Source organism: Apodemus sylvaticus, chromosome 16 (assembly GCF_947179515.1).
Source record: "Apodemus sylvaticus chromosome 16, mApoSyl1.1, whole genome shotgun sequence".
Lineage (NCBI taxonomy): Eukaryota > Metazoa > Chordata > Mammalia > Rodentia > Muridae > Apodemus > Apodemus sylvaticus.
Window position 1 is genome coordinate 71,634,177 of NC_067487.1, and position 19,120 is coordinate 71,653,296.

Here is a 19,120-nt window from a genome sequence, read left to right on the forward strand (position 1 = left end):
GTTGATCAACCTGTCTGTCACTGTACCAATGCCAGACAGTTTTTATTACTATTGCTCTATAGTAGAGCTTGAGGTCAGGGATAGTGATTTCCCCAGAAGATCTTTTGTTGTGGAGAATAGGTTTTGCTATCCTGGGGATTGTATATTAAGGGACCCCAAAACTTCTACCAGTGAGCTCCTAAAGCTGATAAACAACTTCAGCAAAGAGGCTGGATATAAAATTAACTCAAACAAATCAGTAGCCTTCCTATACTCAAAGGATAAACAAGCTGAGAAAAAATTAGGGAAATGACACCATTCACAATAGTCACAAATAATATTACATACTTTGGTGTGACTCTAACTAAGCAGGTGAAAGATCTGTATGACAAGAACTTCAAGCCTCTGAAGAAAAAAATTGAAGAAGATCTCAGAAGATGGAAAGATCTCCTATGCCCATGGGTTGGCAGGATTAATATAGTAAAAATGGCAATCTTACCAGAAGCAATGTACAGATTCAATGCAATCCCCATCAAAATTCCAAATCAATTCTTCATAAATCTAGAAAGAGCAATTCTCAAATTCATCTGCAATAACAAGCTCACCTTTTTAGTGTAAGAAACATATTCCTTCACAAACACATTAAGTAAGACTCTTAAACACTCAGAATGCATTGAAATGATCACTATCCTTCAGTTTCAAGTACAAGGAGTAAATAAAACAAACAAACAAACAAATAAATATTTGCCCAAGTATTTATTGAGCACCTTATATTTTCCTGACACTGCAACTCTAAAGATAAAGTTTCAAACCTGATCACATTTTGGGTCTTGGTGAATCAGTGAGAACTGCTGCATCAATGTCTTAGAGTTTTCCATGTGCATCATCTCAGCTGACCAACAACTACTGTGCCTTGTGTAGGGAACTAAGGCTTCGAGCAAAGTGATGCATTCAAAATGACATATATGTAAAATGTCCCTGGGCAGATCAATTCTAAAACCCAAAGCTTTTCAACATTTTTCTGCTGCCAAAGCAACTCATAAAGAGAGAGATACATGAAATTACTTAATGAGGTTCTAATGGATTAAGTGGTACTATATTCTCTCAAGGAACCTAGTTACCTCTTCCTTTTGCTTTGAAAAGAGACAGCTTGCTTCTTTGTTCACAGTGCCAGCTAACTTTTAGGTGCATCTGTCTCTTTTTCCAGCAAATCTAGCCTTCCTGTTTAATTTGCTTCCAACTGTCTATCCTGCCTGTTTATCCAGTGCAGCTGCACTCCTGTGATTCACTGCTCCAGCACAGGAAGATTTTTCTCTCTTCTTTTCAGGTTGCCTAAGAACAAACGCTTTCTTCAACTGCTGTCTTCTAAACAGTTTTCTGTCCAAAGCTCCTATGACTGTGTCATTGTTTCTTCAGCTGACCTTTGATCTGCATTAGTAACTGCTTAAGTCTCAGAAACTTTGAACAGGGAACATATTTTGGTGGACTAATCACAAACGCTAGAAAGAGCTTTTGGAACAGTAGAGAAACAGGTGCAGATATATTGTTGTAAAGTCAATACAGCTTGGCTGGGTGAAGGGTTGAGGTGTTGCCAATATCTTAAACCTTAGCAGCTTTTTATCAGAGATGCTGAAAACAGTGCCCATACAGCCTATAGAACAGATTTTTATGGTGTAGCTGTTAAGAGTGACCTTTCAGCTTCTATGGTCCTAATCAAGGAGTTGCTGGGTCTTTGTGTTACAATGTTTGCACTGTAAGGACTCTAAAGCATCGGGTGCCCGTCCTCTAAAGTATTATCTACAGGGGCCCGTGACAGAACTCAGAGGTAGAATGATTGTCTGCCATGTACTAAGCTCTTTGGTTTGATCCCAAATGTTGAAGATTAGGGTAAAAGACTAAAACACACTTCAAAGTGTTCTCTTAAAAAATGAAATGAAAAAGGAAAATGAGATTCCCATTATTTGTAGATGAAGTTAGAAAAACACCAAGACCAATTTTTAAATGTCCCATGGAAATAATAACCAGAAAATGATCCTTAATTATGCAATCCTTAATTATACCACTGTTGAATTAATGATAATAAAAATTAGGGACATAAAAATGGCTCTCAACTTTGTAAAAATCAAAGTTCCTTAATCCTTCTAAGTGCACTTCACATATGTATTTACGGAAAACCACGGTTTAGCAAGGATTTTGGGGACAGACCTACAATTCCACCTACTTGTGAAGTTGAACAGAAGGGTGGCAAGGTCAAGGAGATTTTGGGCAATTTAGTGTGATGCTGTTTCAGAATAAAGACATAGAGAAAGGGTTAAGGCTATTACTCAATGATTGAGTGCTTGCCTAGCATGAATGTGGCCCTAGGTTCAATTCCTAGTTCCACGATTCTTAAAAAGTGCTATGATTTATTCAGATAGTAGAGTTGGAAATTCTCCTATGTTGATATTAATACAAATCTAGCTCATTAATATTTAGACACATGTTCTTAGAAGACTTATAACTGAGGAAGGCAATGGTCCGTTTTGTTGTGTTATAACTGGCTATCTGCTTAGCAAAGGAAAGAGGCTTACTTAATTTCTAATTTTGAAGACTGAAAGTTCAAAACCGTGTACCTCCATCTGTTTGGTCTCTCACGAGGGCCTACTTGCCACATCATGACATGGTGGAGAAGCACAAAGCAAACTAATCTCTTGCAGAAGGAAGAGATCAAGAGAACCCAACCAGAGACCTGTCTTCAAAGCCACCTACCTTAAAACCCAAGAAAGCATCTACATCACCAGATGGGTCCCTTCATCTAAGAACCTTCCACCCACACAGGTTCATCTCTTGTGCCACCACCTCTTGATACCCCAAGAGCAGTCTCCAGCATTTAGATTTCTTGGAAATAAGCCACATGCAAACTGTGAATGTGACAGTCAAGCAGTTGAAGTTCAAGGTTTTGCTTTTGTGGCAAAGAGAAATATAGTTAATGACAATCCATTTTAATGACAAAAAAACCAGAGAAACAAAAAAGCAAAACTGACATCACTCAGTTTATGGAAGATAAGATTTATTTCCTGATGTATTAATCAGAAATTTGCGTCCTAGCTTTGTTCACCTTATCTTAATATAAATGGCAAGTTGCAAGGTTGAGACAGACAAGCTACACAGTAACTGTTGGGCATTATCGATTCTGGCAGGGAAAGTATTCTAAGAGTTCACCAAGCCTCATCCTGCATTGAGAATCTCATACATGGAAATCACTTTTCTTCACTGATCTCTCTCCCCACTACTGAGTTCTTACAATTGAACTTTTCCAAAGGAAAGCTAATATCCATAGACCAAAACTGGCTTCAGTGGGGACTCTTCCAGATCCTTTTATACTGAACCATGTAGCATCGTTTCCTATGCGATTGGTAAGGTCCAAACAGTATCACCAGGTTACCTTCCCGTGTACATTTATCCAAAACAGTAAGTCAACCACTGCCTTCACCCTACCAACAGCCTTGACAGACAGGCTGGGCAAATGACTATTTTCAGAGATGAGACACATCTGTTGTACATTTACATTGTGGCTGGAAGCACTGAAGTCAGAAAAAAAAAACCCTTAAATCTCTCACAATGAAAATGAAAATCTCAACCTATACAAAGAGAAATAAATTAGACAGGAATCAGGGCTTTGAGTACCACAGCACATAAAACTAGCATTTGAGCTTGTATGGTTTTTACCTATTAACTGGTAACATTAAGGTAGAGTAAATTTTATCAGGAGATCAGGAATGTCTCCTTGGTCTCTAAAATTCCATGAATGCTATAATTCTGTTAGTCTATGCATGGAACTACCTCAATGTATGTGTGATATATTTGATAAAGATTAAGATTATTTCAGTAAAGATAGTTTGTGGTGGGTCTAAAAGAAGACTGACACAAAATAGTCAATTTAATATTTACTGTTATAAAAATTAGATATATTTGAATGGCATTATTATCCCATTGAGATATCAGTTATGAATCACAGCTCATTGCAGGAAAGAAAACACATTCATGGATTTGAGTTACTAGAGTGAGAGAAGGCAACTAAATTGAAGAACTTGGTTATTATTTTAGTTAACTCAAAAGCTTGGTGCATCTGCACCAGAACTTCCTGGTTGTTTCTTTTTGGAAGAAGAAAGTTCACATTCCAAACTCTGTTCTCAAAGCTTCCTACCCATGACATGTCTTCTTTTCATAAATCTTACATGACAAGAGCCTGTAGCATCTCAGAGAGCTCTCTTGGGAGTGAACCCTTCTAGAACTTTTGAAATCATTGTGCAAATATACTGTCTGTGACCTTGTTAGCTAGAGTCTCCATCCTATCACTTGTGAATGATTTGCTTAGAAACATTGTATTGAAATGAAATTAACAGCAATATAAATAAGTCTGCAGCTCTGTGGTCTGTGAGGCTTATTTCCCTTATGGTTTTGTCTCCTTCAAACACTGTCTATAATTAAGGAAATAGCAATTAGGTAGTACCTTTTCAGTCCAACGATGTACAACCACCCACTTCACTGGGATCAGTTGGCTTACTTTACAATGATGTCTTTGTCACTATGACCAAAACTTATGAATCATTTACTTCAGGGACATTGCATAGATATTGGTTTGGGTGTCCTATCAACACTGGGACTGAGGAGCCAAGTTTGAATGACGTAGGTAAGTTTAATAAATCTTGGCACTGCTTTTTTCCAGACACTGAGACATGTGACTACGGCTGGCACAAATTCCAAGGGCAGTGCTACAAGTACTTTGCTCATCGCCGCACATGGGATGCTGCTGAAAGGGAGTGTCGCCTGCAGGGTGCCCACCTCACAAGCATCCTTTCTCATGAGGAACAAATGTTTGTGAACCGTATGTACTAGACATGAATTATTTAGAAATTTACTCATTGTTACCACTATCTTAGCTTTCTTTGGATCCCAGTTTAAAGTAACTCTCTCTATCTTCATTCAGTTTATGAAGTGAACCATATTACTGTTTCCAGTTAAGAGTTTATTCAGATAGAGTACGAGAAGTCACTACCTACCATACCAGTGGTAACAGGTAGAACAGTAGAATATAGGTTAAAACATAATCAATTGCTATTTGATCTTTTTTTCCTTACACAAAAGTTTGTTTTTTTATGGGTCAATATAGTTATCATGATTAATTAACACCAATTCCATTTTGAATATTTTCATGTGTTGTCAAGTTAAGTATAAAGTTGCTTTGAGGTGTTTTTCTTGTAAATTAAAAAATTGCACAGCATCTTAATCATAACTCTACACATACCAGTCCTCCTCCAGTGGTCTTAAGACTTTAGAAAATGAGCTGTTTGTCATGATCACAAAGATGTGAAGACTGAACGCTCATAAAACTTAGTACTTGGACTATTTCCTAACATCTGAACCCAGAGGAAAGAGGGGACAGATAGCTTTTATACAGCAAATTGCTAAGACTACGGAGATCAAAAAGCATAGTTTGACACTCAATTAAATGTGTCCCTACAATGTCTTCTATCCTTCTGAAATATTTTGTTAATTCATAATTATGAATGAATTTGAATTCATTCATAATTATGAATGAATTTGTTAATTCATAGTTTCTCAAACTTTATTGTATGATATTTTAACTAGTGACTCACGTCCTGATAAGTACATTTGAAAGTGATTTTTCAGAACTATCGGACCTTCATGGTCATTGTTTTCCAAAGAGAGGTGTGTTTTTCCCAAGTGAGAGAGAATCTTTTTCATCTAGTATATTTCAGAAGGCCACTAAATACAGAAAATGCTTAATTGCAGGGAATTTCTAGGGAAATGATTTCCTCTGATATTTTAATGTCTTGGTGGTGCTTGAAAACGTGCTTGTTAAGCATGAGCCTGATCTCAGATCTTCATAACTCACACAGTAAGGTCTAATCTTGAGTGTCAACTTGACACATGGAAAGATAGAATCTTAGTTGAAGAATTGCCACTATTAGTTTGATGTATTTGCATGTTTACGGGGCATGTTCTTGACTGTAAATTGATGTGGGAGGGTTTGGTCTTGTGCAGACAGTAATCATTAAGAAAGTGGTCTGTGCTATAAGAGAAAGCTAGCTGACCCTAAGATAAATAGAAAGACCAAGCCACTAAGCAGCATTCCTTCATGGTTTGTTTCAATCTATGCTTGAGCTCGTACTCTAACTTCCTCCAATGATGTATCCTGGCTTAGATGTGTAAGTCTAACTCTTACCCTCCCTCCCCATCCTCACAAAAAACCAAAAAACCAAAAAACCAAAAACCAAAACAAAACAAAAAGACAAAAAAACAAAAAAACAACAAAAAAAAACCAGTGCTTCCTAACTCAATGCCCAGTGGATGAAAAAAAAAATGATGAATCAGAAAAGACACTTTTTTTTATGAACAACTAATTAAAATATCAGAGAAGAGTATTTGTAATTTGAAAATATTTTTTTTGAAATATTACTTTTGAACCATGATAAAACATATGTTCTTGTCACTTAGGTGTGGGACATGATTACCAGTGGATTGGCCTCAATGACAAGATGTTTGAACATGACTTCCGCTGGACTGACGGCAGTGCATTGGTAAGATGCTGATGGAATTGAAACATCAGGGCCTGATGCGCTAGTTCATGTCATAGTAAGCAATGGGCTTGCTAGGGTCACTTCTTGACACAAGGATGGACTACAGAACCGGTTACAGTGACCTTGGCTAGTCATCAGTGGCCTCTGTCAGAAATGTGGCCCTCTTTAAGAAGACTCTAGAGAAGACCGTTTGGGAAGGGCAGGCAATGAGAATTGTGCTGGGTCATGGATATCTTATCCCTTTTAGCGTCATAGTAAAAAGGAAAACAATAAATGTATGTGAGGGAGGACAGTCTTTTACAAGTACATGTTTTCTTCTTACACAATTGCCATGAAGTTCTGCTATAAAGCATGATTCATTTTTAATTAGAGTGAAAGGTTCATCTTTAATGTAAGGAATTTATAACGTTGTAAATCTCATTCCATTTTAACTCTGCTGAACGATCTTTATTTATTTATTACTTATTTCTGTTTCTTAACATAAGAAAAACTACTTAGAAATACAGGCTACTTTAAGTCTGCTTAAACTGCTGTAGTTTTTGGTTTTTTTGTATTTTGTTTGCTTTTCCTTGTTCTGTTTGTTTAGTTTTTAGGAAGGGTTTACTGCATATGTCAGGTTGCCCTGACACTCACTATGGAGTACAAAGAGTTCTTAAATCTCAGTGGGTAAAGCTCTTTTGAGTGACGGGTAGTAAACACAAGAGAACCTAGTGTTTCAGTGCTAGCCAAGATATGATTTGCCACACTGGCCATGCTCAGTGACCCTGTTTTTAACAGCCACTTGGGGAGAGTAATTAAGCACCTTGACCAAGGCTCAGTCCAGATGTATTCTAGCTAAACCTCCAGCAGCTGTAATTCTGGGTCAATCCCCAGGTGTTTCTGAAACGGCAGCAACACTGAGATCCACTCAGCTGGACAGTAAATGTAAATTAAGTTCTAAATTGATAAGGGGGAGAAAGCCATTAATAATTCTTAAATTTTAAATTTAAATTATTGTATTTAATTATGTGCTTAAAATTTTACTTCTTGCCTGCTAATCATCTGGATTTGTGTTTGGCACAAGGGAAGTATAATTCTGGAATCAGCCAGGAACTACTCTTTGCATTTGGAAGTTCTGTTCTGTCCAAGGACTCTTGTCTGAACTCTGAGGGCTAATCGCACACCTGCATAGAGGTGTCCACTGAGTTTACCTGTTAGGTTGAATTGTTTGTTCAGAACACTGTTGATACAAGGCCATTACCCGAGCTCAGGACTGTTGCCACAGTTTCTGGCTCATCTTTCGTTGATGTAAATAACAGCATAGTTTGTTAGGGTTTTTGTTGAGTAACTCCCAATAAAGCTCAGGTAGTTCCCTCTCTATTATCACTATGGATGTAAAATTGGCACTACTTGTCAATGAAGTTCATAAGTAGATTTTCAGCAAGAAAATTTATTTTTTCTGTGTGACAGAAAACATTTTTCAGGGAGGCAAGTTTTATTTTGCTCCCTGGTTTCAGGGAGTTTTAGCCCATTGTAGCAGGGATGGTTGGACAGAATGGTTGGTAATGGGAGGAACGTGATAGGTTTTTATATCACAGCAGCTCAGGAAGCAGAAGGCAGCTGATGCAAGGGTCCAGGCAATAATGTAAGCACCCACTCTGCCAGCGTGGTCCTACGTTCTAAAGGCTTCCCAACTCTACCTAGATAATACTACTTCTGGCCAGCAAGCATTTAAGCCATAGGCTGGTGGGAAACATCTCAGAACTAAATTATAATAGTATTAGTTAAAACAGGCATTGAGCTCTAACGTTTTCCCTTATTGGGTTCTGATGCAGTAAACTGAGTTCTGTGATAGTCTCTAGTCAAGTCTAAGGATTACGATTCTTTTCCTTATCAACACCTCATAGAGAACTACAGATACTCATGGCTGCTGTCTTTAGAAGAGAAACCAGAGTGTTCAACACTCAGTCTGTAAAGTTGGATTGGCACTACATGTGTCCTATAGATCTGAGCCACTACTTATCCCCCTACCCTCTTATTTGTATTTCCTATCACAACTTGAATAAAGCCTGTATTGCTCAACCATGTAAACTAGCTTAATAAGATCAGATTGGCCTCTCTCTGGCAATTATATAAAGTATTAAAAACATCTTAGGTAATGTAGCGTCTCTGACACATACATCCAGGTTAACTTGAGATATCATTGTTCTACTATTGCTCAAGAAAGTAAATCAGCTCCCTTTTGTTCATGTCTGCTATATTTTTATTTATTGGATGTTCCTTGAAAATTTCATTCACATTTGCTGCTATAGTGCATTTTTATTACTCATTCTGATACCCTTTCTTTCCCCCCTCTCATCTTTTCTCCCTTGTCATCATTCCTTTGCTCTTCAGATCCCTTTCCCACATTCACATCTTTTTATGTTGTTTTGTGACCCATTTTGATTAATAAGAATGGCCTGTGTGACCTTAAGTTTAGAATTATGCACTGAAGTCTAGTGTCCTTCCCATTGGGTACACAACTGGAAACAATGACTGTACCTTTCTATCAGTAGCCAACTTTCAGCAGAGAGAGATAGGGTTCTAGAGGCCCTCCTGGATGCACACAGACCCAGACTTGAGAAGGCCCAGTGTAGCCAACCATAGCTGCTGTGATGCCATATTTGTGATGGCTTTGCTGTGCCCAGAAGATAAGAGTTTGCAACTGTTTTCCCATTTTTCTCTCTTTAATGATCTTTTTGCCTGATCTGTGCTCATAAATTTTTCATGTAGGCAGAAAGATTAAATTAAGATTTAAATCAAACTAAGTTTCATTTCTCCATTTAATATTGTCTCAAAATTCAGTAAATTGGTGAGCGTTGCACTTTTTCAAAAGAAAAATATCTGATTGGCATATTTTGAAGGGAAGACATAGTACTGTAAGATGCTAACTACAGAACATCAACTGGAGCCTGGGTCTTAAGAATTCACACATATCATTAAAGTCTTAGGGCTAAGCCTTGTCTAAGAGGCTTTGTTTGAAGAAGGCAGCAAATCAACCATGTAAGCAAGCAAGGTTTATCAAAGAGATGATAAAAACACCCAGAACAACCTGATTCACCCTTGGTTTCCTCTTAATCCAGTCTTTGTGTCAAGTAAATAAAAACTTGCTAAGGAGTGTCCCCTAACTTTGAACATTTGGGAAGAGAAGAGCCCAGCTGCCCACCATTTTGCCTACTTTTGACTGATCTCTGGCCCACTTTTCTCCTTCTGGATCCACCCTTTCCTCTGTCTTCTTTCTTTCTGAGACAGTCTAGGTGTCTCCTGACCATGCTCCCAGTTCTTCTTAACAGGTTCCATATGTGTGCAGGCTATTGGCTGAAATAGCTCTTCATTGTTTCACTGTTTATTCCAAGGTTTTCTGCTTTTGACCATGTCGCATATAATGGTCATGTCTTCTCCTGGGAAAACAGTATCTGCTTACACTTGGGGAAAGTGAATCGCTCATGTGCAATTTTGAGGACTTTGTTTCTGCATTAGGGTGCTTTCTCTTCTCTTCCATTTTCTCACACTTGTTTGACAGTTATTAGAGTGCTGCATCTTGGGAGGTAGAGTGGTATTAAAAGGAAAACAGCATTTGCTATTTATCTGATATTATCTTTTGTTATTTACTATCCAGGAAAAATTAGTATAATCCAGGAAATAAAGTTTAATTAGATCTGTGTCAGTGATTTCATTTATTAAAATAATTAAACTTTGTTTCCAATAAGCTCTAAGTGTAATCATATAATATTCAACATGATCTTACTTCATAGCTAGACTAATTCAATTCATGTGTTTGTGCTAAATTAGTGATGCTGTCTGGCTAAGTCATCAGAATTGCCTGTATTCCTCACATTTTGATTAATTCTTACATTTTATTGGCCTCTGTTATAAGATGTTGCTAATATTGATAAAAGGCCAAATTCTTGTTTATGTTATAGTTGAAAAATCTTTTCATTACTTATTTGGGGTGTTGCCCAATGTCTTTGACAGTGTATTCTTCTGAATATAATAGTATCCAAGCTTCTCTTGTAATTTATGTTTCCATTTCTATTTTTCTTAGCACATTTCAGTTTTCACTTTGTTTCACGTCATTTTCCTAGTCAGTCTGTCCTTATCTTCATCATCTCTGACAGCTCAGCACACTCAGTGCTTTATTAGAAACTGGCAAATGACATGGGCTTGGAATTCCTCTTCTTGTCACCTTACTTACATGTTCAAAGCCATTCAGTTAAACCCTCCAAGTCAAACATACATTAAAGACCGAAAACTGCAACAAACTTTTCTTATCAGGCAGTTAGTCTGCTAGCTGCCTTTGAGTTTTTGGGTTATGCTTTTTGTTTTTCATTGACCAATTATTAAATAAATGATTGGTCTCAAGTGTTTTCCCTGAGATGGGTTTCCTGGCACCAGTGACAGTCCCTCATCTCTCTCCATTACTCCCAGTTTCCCCCAGTCTTCTGTCGCATCTAGAGGCAGCCCCTTTCTGTTTCTCGTTAGAAAGCAAATAGGCTTCTATGGGGTAACAATAATAAAGTAAAATATAATAGAGTAAAAAGTAACATGGTAGGATAGGACAAAATGAACAAGCAGAAGTAAAAGAGCCCAAGAGAAGGCACAAAAAACAGAGACCCATTCATTCTTATATTCAGGAATCTCATAAAAACATTAAACTGGAAGCTATAATGTATGCACAAAGGACCTTGGAGTAAAAAAGAGAGAAGAAAAAGAAAACACAAATAAAATAAAATAATAATAAGATAAAATTTCAACAACCTGGAGGGGAGTTGGGTGGGGAATGAGCAGAGCCCTGACATGAGCAGGGATATCTCCAAAGATGCTGTTGAGCTTATTTCCTGTGGGATGCCTTGAGCCCTTAGGGAGCACGTGTTTGATGGATTCAGGACTGACTATTAATTCTTTCTCAAGAGTCTTCATTCAGTTCCCCTGTTTTCCATATAAAATCCTATTACTAGCACTGCAAAGCTCGCCAAGCTCACCACCTTCATTTGCTATACTTTAACATACAATATTTTGATCCTACAGATTGAGGAGAGAGACCATTGACAAGAAATCACGGTCAAATGAGTTAAAACAAGCTCATTTATTCATGTGCATGGCATGGAGTGCCTCTCCCTGAGGCACAATTCATGAGATCATGTCTTCCCCAAGAGATCATGGGGAAGATAAAGGTTTTTATAGCTCAGGAGTGGGGGATTTCTAAATGGGGGATTTAGCTGACAAAAACAGTGGGGTTATAGATGCATAACATAAGCATAGCAAGTTGGTCATAACAACCTCCTGAAACAGACATGTTTGAAAGGTGGTCAAAGCAACATTTTGAACAGTGGCATGTTTGTCCATTCCTGGAACAGGTATTCAGAACTATTTATAGTTAAGGTCACAAGTAAGGCATAGCTAAATTCGTGAGACATAGAGATTTAATCATAAATGGGAATATATCTAGTTTATCTTTATTATAAGATGGTTTTCAAGCCCAAGATGGAGGGAGGCAGGCTGGTTTATCATATCTCTTGGCAAATCATGACCTCTTACTATTCTTAGTTTCATACACTAGCCCTGATGATAAGCATGTGCTTTCATCATGAAATGAAGCTCTAATTTCATCTCAAGACACTTGAGTATCTTCTAAGATACATTTCCTGCTTCCCCAACAAGGGGTTAAAAATCAAGCTGTGGATCTTAGATTTAAGACTGCTACCATATGTATTTGTCTTTATTTTTCTTTGACATCCTAGGAATAACATTCTTATAAGAGTATAGGACTTTCCAGGGCATGCATTAGTTTTACAGTTATTAGTCACACCTCCCTCCTCCTCGCCCTTCTCCATCCCCTTTCCTCCTTCCAATCCCCACCCCCACCCAGTAGCATCTACCCATCAGAGCTTGGGTGAAACTTCTTCAAAGGAAATGGCACTTTGGAATATTGTCCAGAAATTAAGAAAGCAGCAGAACCGAGAATTCACTTCCTTACAAAATGCTAGAAAGTATTAGAAAGTCCAGCTTAAAAGGAAAACATCTCTAGTCTTTTGGGGGGGGCAATTTTTCTGAGTCTTTCACATTTTTACTCCACGGATTTTTACTTTGGCAGTGGTGTCTTGGGAGCTCTTCTAGCCCTTTGCAGTCTTTGAGTTTAGGAAGCCATCATGAATTTTTCTTTTACCCCCTAGTCAACTGTAAGGATATAGAGTCTTCTATGAGTCAGCAAGTTTCTCAGTCTGTTTAGTAAATTCTAGAATAAGTTTACTGAATCATAGGGATATCATGTCATATTCTTAAGTTTGATCTTCGCAGCTTACACTTGATAGTTGTCTTATAGACTAAAATAAGTTAATTAATATTACAATTATTTTAATTAACTCTTTTATGAAAAATAGGTTTAATGTATTTCTATGAGATTACTGAATCCTCTTTTCCATTTTAGTAAGTGTGATTCAGTGTTGTCAAGCTAATGCAGCTACAAATTCCAAACCTTTCTCCCTTCTCCACTAACCTGTTATTAGAGTTGTGACACAGAAAGAGCCACATTGATGTGTGTTTGCCTTTAAATTATGGTTTTCTTTTTGAAACTGGGTTTTTCTATGAATCTGGCTGTGCTAGAACTCATTTTGTAGACCAGGCTGACCTCAAACTCAGAGAGATCTGCTTACCTTTGCCTCCTGGGTACTGGGATTAAAGGTATACACCACTACTGCTAGGCTGCATTTGTCTACAAATCCAGAGAAACTTTTACCTTTTTTCCCCCATAAAATAGACACATCAGTCTGTCAAGCAATGCATTGTGAGAGATACCTTTGAAAAGAAGAAAAATAATACAATAATAGCCCACAACCTAGAGAGTCATTTTAATGGGACAGACAGAATTAGTAATAAATTGCAACTGATAAATCATTACTCTTTTTTTCTGCAGTGAGGTACCATTACCATCCATTCTGGAGACAAGAGACATTTCTTGAGCAATGAAAGAGAACTGGAAAGTGCTAGCAAATTCAGAGATGTAGGCTGCGCTTGGTTGTATTTTTCTACCCTCAACAAAGGGTGCCACGTCATTTGGGAGGAAATGACCCTAAATAAAACCCTCACATATATATTTTTTCCTAATTTAAGTTTTTCCAATTAGCAAGTAGAGAGAACTTTAAATGTTTTCACACAAATTGATGATAAATGTTTGAGTTGATCAGTCACTCTAATGGTATCATTTCTATATGTAGGTATTGAACTAGCAGACTATATCTTACAACATGTATTTTTGGGTGTCAATTAGATTTAACAATATTTTAAAAATTCTCTTCTCACACCACAGAACCTTGAAGTCCTTAAGAACCTGGGAAGTCTTAGAAGGCTTTCTTTGAGACACTTGTACAAGCTTCAACTGTGGTGTGGTTTTAGCTCCAAGCCAAGAACCACATTTTTTGTTCACTTTGTGAACAAGTCTCACTGGATGTCAATATTAATTTAATTATGTTAAACTTTGCAGGCTTCATTATATTAGCCCCAAAGCCAACAAAAACATATGCTCTTTCCTCAGCCTTTAACCTATTACTCATGAATAGAAGACTATAGATTTCTTTCTACTAAAGACCACTACGCTGTTAATGAAACATTTTACTTGTGTTGTGGTTTAGTTTGATTGGAATCAACAGCTGTTTTTTCTGAACTTACATTCAGGATGTTATGAGTCACTGTGTAGTTCTAGAACATAAAACTCTTGTCTATACCTTTTGCTCTTGTTGCTGGGATGTCTAATGATGGGTTTAAATCGCTGAAATACAGTGTTTGCCACCACTGGAAAATCATCTTGTAATTGACAAGTTTACCCTGTAAGTGAAGAAAACTTAATGAATGCAGAAGGCCCCTTAGCACTGCTGTGTGAAACTTTAGAACCATGTGCACATGTTTAAATTTAACTGCTAATTAGTTTAAGGCAATGCACAACCATGGAAAAAGCAAAGAAAAAGAAGTTGAATGGTTTTTGGCACTTTCTCCGGCATTTTGGTTCCTTAGCATTTCATGACTGACGACTTGTGCAGACAAGCTGGAGTAGTGGAGCCCACTGGCAAACTGCTTTGTGTGGATTAAGTGCATGTTGTTCCTAGGGGCTCTGCTTGGGGCCCCTGTCTCACAGTGGGAGTAACTTACATCCCCCTGGAAAGGCTGTTGATAATTACTGCTTTGTCAGTCAGTGAGCTCACAGCATTTCACAAGATTAGTGCTGTACTCAAGAGTGGCCAGATTGTCTCCGCTGCACAGAACTCTGCCAGCTAGGAAAATAATGGGCACGTTGCCGCTTTTACAGCTATCCAGAGACCCCATGTTAATTTTCCTTCCCTTCAGTATATTCAGTTTGGTAGAATCCAACTGCAGGCTTCCAGTGGGTAGTGATGCCTAAACAAACGTCTCTTTCTCCTCTGAAACAAAGCTGCTCTTTTCTTCTTCAGTTGTGGGTTCAACTAGTGATAACAGAAAAAACATAACCTCCTGTAACATGCAAATAAATCAGGACCCAGAGCAGAGTGCATGGATTAGGAGAGCCTGAGATCTACCTTGCAGGGAAAGCATTTGCCTCATTCAAGGAGAACACTTAAATGCGACCTCTGCAGGCTACAAACAAATGACTATTGTGAACTAGAGCTATGCAGAAAGGAAAGATTTTCTGATTTTTGTCATAAGATGCCCCCATGACCTTTTATTCTCAGATAACTATTTGCTCTGTATTCTGGAAGATAGAGTTGACTCTAGTGATTCCCTAGTTCAAAGCTAACTCCTTATCAGTATGCATATGCACATGCATGTATGTATGCAGGTGTGTGCATGTGAGTATACGTATGCTCCTGTGTGTGTGTTGTAGGTGGGTATACAGGCTTTTAATAAAGTGTTTCATATATGAAACTTGCTTGTAGTCTTTGGAGATAGTCTTCTTGGCCTTGGTGACATGGGCTACATTAGGGCTTTGTTTGTGACTCTCAGAGTCCAGTAGTGATTTAACGGATCCCAGGTGAAAAAAAAAAGTTTGCATAAGTCAGCTTGTAGTATAGGTGTAATATTTTCAGAATGTAACTTTGAAGATTCACACAGCATGCATTTTAGTTTTGTGCACTGGGGCATACATATTTATTGGTCGTACTCTAAAAATGCTGAGTGGATGTACTAGACACAATTTTGCCATGTCTAATCAACTTTCACTGTTTATGTAAATCATTAGATGTTATTAATAGGAACATGGAAAAACAAGCTTTTGTAGTGCTTGTCTTTAGTAGAACAGATGAGAGCTGTAATAGTCAATAACAGAAGAGGATGGAATTAGAAAATACAGTCTATTCAGGAAAAGCTAAACTAGGAGGACATGCAAGAGTTGAGAACATGCCACAGAGGAGAACATGTCACAGAGGAGAACATGTCACAGAGGAGAACATGCCACAGAGGAGAACATGCCACAGAGGAGAACATGCCACAGAGGAGAACATGCCACAGAGGAGAACATGCCACAGAGGAGAACATGTCACAGAGGAGAACATGCCACAGAGGAGAACATGCCACAGAGGAGAACATGCCACAGATGAGAACATGCCACAGTGGAGGACATGCCACAGAGGAGAACATGCCACAGATGAGGGCATGCCACAGAGGAGAACATGCCACAGAGGAGAACATGCCACAGAGGAGAACATGCCACAGAGAAGAACATGCCACAGAGGAGAACATGCCACAGAGGAGGGCATGCCACAGAGGAGAACATGCCACAGAGGAGGGCATGCCACAGATGAGAACATGCCACAGTGGAGGACATGCCACAGAGGAGAACATGCCACAGAGGAGAACATGTCACAGAGGAGAACATGACACAGAGGAGAACATGACACAGAGGAGAACATGCCACAGTTGAGAACATGCCACAGAGGAGAACATGCCACCTAGGAGGACATGCCACAGATGAGAATATGCCACAGATGAGAACATGCCACAAATGAGAACATGTTACAGATGAGAACATGTCACAGAGGAGAACATGCCACCGAGGAAGACATGCCACAGATGAGAACATGCCGCAGTGTAGGACATGCCACAGTTGAGAACATGCCACAGAGGAGAACATGTTACAGATGAGAACATGTCAAAGATGAGAACATGCCAAAGAGGAAGCCATACCACAGAGGAGGACATGCCACAGATGAAAATATGTCACAGAGGAGAACATGCCACCTAGGAGGACATGCTACAGAGGAGGACATGCCACAGTTGAGAACATGCCACAGAGGAGAACATGCCACCTAGGAGGACATGCCACAGATGAGAACATGCCACAGAGGAAGACATGCCAAAGAGGAGAACATGCCACCTAGGAGGACATGCTACAGAGGAGGACATGCCACAGCTGAGAACATGCCACAGAGGAGAACATGCCACCTAGGAGGACATGCCACAGATGAGAACATGCCACAGAGGAGAACATGCCACCTAGGAGGACATGCCATAGAGGAGGACATGCCACAGTGAAGAACATGTCACAGATGAAAACATGCCACATATGCCATAGAGGAAGACATGTTGCAGATGAGGACATGCCACAATGGAGAACATGCCACAGTGGAGAACATGCCACAGAGGAGAACATGCTGCAGAGAAAGCCATGCCACAGAGGAGGACATGCCACAGATGAAAACATGTCACAGATGAGAACATGCCACATATGAGGACATGCCACAGATGAGGACATGCCACAGATGAGAACATGCTACAGATGAGAACATGCTGCACATGAGGACATGCCACAGATGAGAACATGCCACAGATGAGAACATGCTGCACATGAGGACATGCCATAGATGATACTTTAATTTTTTTATTCTCCAGGTGGAGTTAATAATTGTGATTCTAAATCCCATGCTGGCATGCAAAATAGTACCATACGGAGTGGTCTATGTCACCACCTGGTGGTCACATTAAGCTTTGTATTTTAATATGAACATCTCTATCGTATGCAGGGATGTAGTTTAGGTTCTTATACTTTTGAAATTTATAATATTGTAAACCTAATAGTTAAGTGCAAAACGAGATAATTTGAAAGCACAGCAGGAAGCTAACAGATACCTTAAGCTTGATAAAACCCTGGCAGATCAGGTTAAAATTAGCACTGCTCTTTCTTGAGCCTTCAGTGCACACACAGTAATAGAAGCCAACCGGTCACACCCTTGGCTTCTTTTCTTAGCAATTGAACTGAGAGGACTTCTGCGGTTTCGTATAAAACTTTTTTCTTCAGTAAATTAAATGACCTGTGTTGGAGCAGAATGGAAGATGAAATGTTGTGATTGAAGTTTTCATGGAGTATAAATCCAAATTGCAATTGAAAATTTAATCAGTTTCCTCCAAAATTATCCCTGGAAAGGTGTCAGGGTTACTTTTACCAATAGGGTAAAAGGGTATGTATGATATTTAAATGTTTTAGCAACAGCAAAATAGTTCTAAAACATAGTATCTAATTAGCTACTCCAGGGAATCCAAAGTACAGTGAATTTTAACATATAAAACATGATGGCATCTAAGCTACAGAATTATAGCTAAATATCTAGTTGAATATAGAGACAGATATAAAAGAGTCCTGACAGTCACAGATTCAAGATTTACAGTGTCAGAGATATCTGAGATAGCCAGAAGTACACCGTGAACTGTCCAGGAAGGGAGGCCAATATTTACAAAGTGTTCAATTGCCTTTCATGGATGTCTGCATAATAGACAGCTCAGATGTCCCATCTTGCTGGGAATACATATGTCTGTTCTTCTGTACATTGTGGTTCATCTCTCATAGATTTACCATTGTGGTTCATCTCTAATAGATTTACCATCTCTAATAGATTAATAGAATTAATCTGCTACACAAGTCTGAGCAGCTAAAGACATCCTCAGTTTCTTCCATATATCATCTGGGTGGCGATAATTACTAGGATTGTATGACTAGGCTCAAGTGCATGCTTGTGTGCATGAATATTAGTTTGTGTGTATATTTGAAAGAAAGGTACATCTCAAAGCTCACATGCAGATGAATCTTAATATGATTTAATGTCTATGACCATTTGGTTTAATTTTTCATTCTATTAACTGGTAGTTAGTAAAATAAAAAGTACCCAATGTCTCTTAAGAGTGAGTCATTAGGAAAATCAGTGCTCAGTGATTTTTACTATGCTTATTTTACCAAGTTAAATAAAGTTAAGTGAAAAGATAGTACAGAAAGGCTAGTCACTGCTAAAATTCTAATTTAAAAGGTCCCAGTTTACTATAACAATGCAAGATTTAAAGCAGGTATTTTGAAAAGTTTTCTTTTAGGTTTACTGTGTATGTGTATTAGTGTTTGTCTGCATGTGTGTATGTGTATCACATGCATACCTAGTCCCTACAGAGTTCAGAATCAGATGACAGAAGATGGTGTCTGACCTTGTTCACCATGTGAGTGCTGGGAACCAAACCCGGATCATCTGTAAGAGCAACAGGTACTCTTAAACATGAGCCCAGCCTTCTAGCCCCATTCTGAACATTTAAAATAA

At 38.5% G+C, this 19,120-nt stretch overlaps 1 protein-coding gene across 2 annotated transcripts in view; it reads left to right on the top strand.

Annotated features, from left to right (window-relative positions):
- Vcan (versican) overlaps positions 1 to 19,120 on the top strand; it is a 104,232-nt gene that overhangs the window by 72,910 nt on the left and 12,202 nt on the right. For both annotated transcript variants that reach the window (XM_052159789.1, XM_052159787.1), the window contains 2 exons: positions 4,688 to 4,846; positions 6,481 to 6,563. In XM_052159789.1, coding sequence (XP_052015749.1) covers positions 4,688 to 4,846; positions 6,481 to 6,563 — 242 coding nt within the window. The remainder of the gene's footprint in view (positions 1 to 4,687; positions 4,847 to 6,480; positions 6,564 to 19,120) is intronic.